Source organism: Bison bison, unplaced genomic scaffold, assembly GCF_000754665.1.
Source record: "Bison bison bison isolate TAMUID 2011002044 unplaced genomic scaffold, Bison_UMD1.0 scf7180017864063, whole genome shotgun sequence".
NCBI lineage: Eukaryota > Metazoa > Chordata > Mammalia > Artiodactyla > Bovidae > Bison > Bison bison.
The window spans coordinates 4,120,069-4,124,171 of record NW_011494635.1 but is presented as its reverse complement, the minus strand read 5'-3'; the positions used below and the strand labels follow the sequence as shown (position 1 = coordinate 4,124,171).

Below are 4,103 nucleotides of genomic sequence, written 5' to 3'. Positions count from 1 at the left end.
TTGCGTTGGCGCCTGCAGCCTGCTGGAGTACGACACTCAAACCAAGGAGGTGAAGGTTTTGCTGGACCATTTGCGGTTCCCCAACGGGGTGCAGCTGTCTCCTGCGGAGGACTTTGTCCTGGTGGTGGAGTTGGCCATGGTGAGGATCAGGAGGTGCGTGAGCTGGCTGGCGTGACGGGCGCCGGACCGGGCTGAGGGGTGGGGCGGGGCCTGGGGGCATGGGTGAGAAGCGGGGCTGGGCTGGTGTGAGAGACCCGCTTTAGAGCCTGGGACGTGGCAGAGGTCGGTCCTTTGTCAGGGGAGAGTTGTCTTCTCTCTTTCCCTCAGCCTTCTTGAGTGTCGCGGGCTGGGAGAGTCTCGGAAGAACGCTGATTGTGGTCCTGGCCCGGCCCGGTTTCCGCCGTGGCCCAGTTCCCGCCGTGGCCCAGTTCCCGCCCCTGCTTCTTGCTGGACCCAGGATTCTGAGGCCCTTGCAGCGGGCCCTTGCATGATGTGCCCTCATTTGTGATGGATATATTGGTATTTGGCTCCAATTTTTTGTTTTGGGGGGCTGCTGTTCATTGCCTGCTTGGTTGACTTTTTCAGGTTCTACGTGTCTGGCCTGATGAAGGGAGGGGCTGACGTGTTTGTGGAGAATTTGCCTGGCTTCCCGGACAACATCCGAGCCAGCAGCTCCGGGGGGTACTGGGTCAGCATGGCGGCCATCCGCGCCAATCCCGGCTTCTCCATGTTGGATTTCTTATCCGAGAGGCCTTTTCTTAAAAAAGTGATTTTTAAGGTAAACATGAAAACTATGATTTCAAGAAACAAAATGAAATTGCATCTCATTGTGGGTTTTTTTGACCCTTGTGAAAGCTCTAAAAATTCTAGTTCTGCTTATGGTATCTGATACTTTCAGTGACTTCTTTAAACTCATCCTTTGCCTTAAAATGTGAATTTACATCTTTGAGCCCTCTGACTCTTGCCCTCCTTGTTTCCTCATCTGGAATTGTCACCCTCACCATCATGACCTGTTGGGCCTCTGTCCTGCTTGTTCCTCTTGCTCTCCCCTGGACGCCCAGCCTTTGGCTCTTCCTCACGTGGTTTAGGTGCCCCTTCCTTCTGCCTCCCCGGAGCCTCGTCATGCCCTCCGTGGGATCCTGCCCATGGTACTGGTACTGAACTGTTTGTAATCTAAGGTCCTAGAAGGTGCCAGGCGGCGGTTCCTGAGTGAGTCTGTGCACATGTGCTCATGGACAGACCTTTGTACCTACATTCATATATCTTTATCTGTTCCTTTAAACTGAAAACTCTAAGTAAGACTGATGTTTCTAGTCCAACACCACAGGATCTGTGCCTGTCTTCTTACCATCCATGTTGGTACTTCCTTTCTCTAAGGGTGAGAAACCTGGGTCCCGTGCTCCCTCATGCCTGTTTGATCGATTCCCCAGTGTCCACATTTGTAGCCTTTGTCCCCAGCATCACACGGCCCTGGTTAGGGCTCTGGTACCCAGGCCAGCCCTTCTCCCTCCTCCCAGTTTCTCCCTCCTCCCAGCCACGTGTAGGGGCCTGCTGTCTCCTTGGGGGCCCACGGCCTGTGCCAGCCACTCTGCTGCAGGACACCATCTCCCCTGCTTGGAGCCATGGCCTTTCCTCCAGGGTGGACGCTCCCTACTCAGACTGACTCCCTGGTTTGGGCGACCCCTGCACGCACCTAGCCTGCTTAGCCCCACAAGCCATTTTTTGACTAAATGTTTTGGGACCAATAATTTTAAAAGGCAGTAGCACTCTTGTGTGGAGGGGAGCAGGTGGGGAGGTGGTTCAGTGGGGGGCAGTGCAGGTGGGATGCGCCCAGCAGGTGACAGGACTGGGTGCTTGGCTGCGGGTCTCCAGGTGGGCTTGTTGTCTGGGCTCCAGGGTCTGCACCTGCCCTGCCATACTCTCTCTGCTCTGTGCTTCCTTTGCAGCTATTCAGCCAAGAGACGGTGATGAAATTCGTGCCACGGTACAGCCTTGTCCTGGAGCTCAGTGATAGCGGGACCTTCCTGAGGAGTCTGCATGACCCCGAAGGGCAGGTGGTCACCTACGTGAGCGAGGCGCATGAACACAGTGGGCATCTTTACCTGGGCTCCTTCAGGGCCCCCTACCTGTGCAGACTCCGCCTATAGTCTGCTTAGGCTTGCTGTCACCCTGTGCCCATTGTCACCCAGAGCCCGCTGTTACCTGGAGCCCGTTGTCACCCCATGTGCCGCCCTTCCTCCATGCCTGCTGGTCCGGGAGGTGTGTGGCCCCAGGACACCTTCACCTGAGCTAGGCCTTGAATTTGCTGAGGGGAAGATGAGTCCTTGTAAAGCCATTTTCTCTTAAAAACCTCCCCAAGCGTGGTGATTGTCTCTGGGACCTGGGGACTTGGTGTACTTGGGTGGGGATGGATTTGTGGGTGGCAGCTGGGGTCTCGTCCCTGCTGCTGGCTGTGTCTCACCAGCCTTGGTATCTTTGCTGTTAAACAGGTGATACCTGCCTTTGGGGGAGGGACCCCAGGAGGGTGAGGAGAGCTCAGAACAAATGTGTGTGAGACCTCAGGATGGGCTGTGCGGGCAAAGACTTCCCCAGAGTCGTAAGGGACTGGGCCTCAGCCCTGGGCGTCCCTCCTGTGGCTCCCACCCTCTTCCCCAGCCCAGCCCCCGCCCTCCGTCCCTGGGCCCCCGCCAGTGTTCTGAAGGCAAGGACCTGGATGTGTGTGGAGGAAGAACATGTTGATTCTAGCTACTCAGAGGACTAGCCGGCTTCTCTGTGTACAGCTTGCTGTGCAAATCACAGGATGGGGATGGAAGATGGGCGCTGGGCACCAGGAGTCCTGTTCACAGCTGGTTCCTTGTCCCCAGACCCAAGTGTGAACAGGGTATGTGCTGGGGTCGCTTCTGTTCCGGTGTCACAAGCCTGACAGATGTGCCCACACGTGGTCCTGGTGGTGGGCGACCCTTGTGGATTGACCTGTGGGTGGTGTTGCCCGAGACTTTGTTCTCTGCTTTGATTTGCTCCAACAGCGAGTGAGGTCTGTTTTTCCGTGTGTCGTGAGGGCTGTTCTGCTGGGATCGTGCTTGCATTTGCTTGGTGCCTCCGCCATGGCCTCCCACACTGACTCAGTCCACATGACACCGCTGTTCTGTTTCCAGCCTGCCAGGTAGGGCTGATGTCTGCTCCTCCCTTTCCTGGCATTTGTGAGAACACATCAGGGATTGTGTGTTGGAGTTGTCTTTGTGAGTTGAAAAGATGGTATTTTGAATGGATGACAACAGTGAATGACGTCAAGGAGGGCCGACAGCAGCGGTGAAACCTGAACCGTTTGTGTCGTGTGCTGACTCAGGCTCCCCCCGCCCATTTTAGGGGAGAACAATCAGTCTGATGGGGGCCCGTCCTGGGTCGTCTTCTGCTCAGGGCCAGCTCCCCACACAGCTGTGCATGGCAGTCAGACTGGCTGCGTGGCAGTGACCCGTGTCCTGTCGGGTGATGCAACCTCATGGGAAGTGGTGTTTAATAGGCAACAGTGCACCCGTGTATGACGTCTGCAGGAACAGTAGGGTAAAACCTGACCATTCTGCCATGAAAACGCAGCCCAGGCGCGCTGACCCTGAACGTTTCTTGGTTGGGAGCCGGGAGCCGAGGGCTGCACTGTCAGTGCAGAGGAGCTCGTAGCTTTTCACAGTTTTCAGCAAAGGTGTCTTTTTTTTTCCCCCCTGACTCAGGTGTTGCTTTTCTGTCTCAAAGTGTCATTTCCTGTGTTCTTTGTGGTTATTTGCCATGGTAAGGTGTAAAGTATAGTTTCATTAGTCTTAAATATACGATAGACTTTTGTTGTAACATAAAATGAATTTGTTCTAATGTGAATTGGTAACATGCTCTTAAAATTAAAGCAAGTGATTCATTCATTGTGTGCTGCTTTATCATCTGTTATGAAAACACCGTCAGTACTCCGTCACTGCCTTTTATAGGACCGAGGCTTCACGTTGAGGTTCTGTCGTCAGCGTTCGCTCTGCCGTGCTAAATGGTTTTTACATGTGCTGACCTCGTAATGATACAGGGAGACTGGCCGAGTCTCACTGGGAGCGGAGGCTGGGGAGGGA

General features: G+C 54.8%; 1 protein-coding gene across 1 annotated transcript in view; it reads left to right on the top strand.

Annotated features, from left to right (window-relative positions):
- APMAP (adipocyte plasma membrane associated protein) overlaps positions 1-3,909 on the top strand; it is a 30,272-nt gene extending 26,363 nt beyond the window's left edge. The window contains exons 7-9 of the mRNA XM_010836356.1: positions 19-153; positions 586-778; positions 1,947-3,909. Of these exons, the coding sequence (XP_010834658.1) occupies positions 19-153; positions 586-778; positions 1,947-2,147 (529 nt within the window). The 3' untranslated portion in view covers positions 2,148-3,909. The remainder of the gene's footprint in view (positions 1-18; positions 154-585; positions 779-1,946) is intronic.
- The last annotated feature ends 194 nt before the right edge of the window (positions 3,910-4,103 follow it).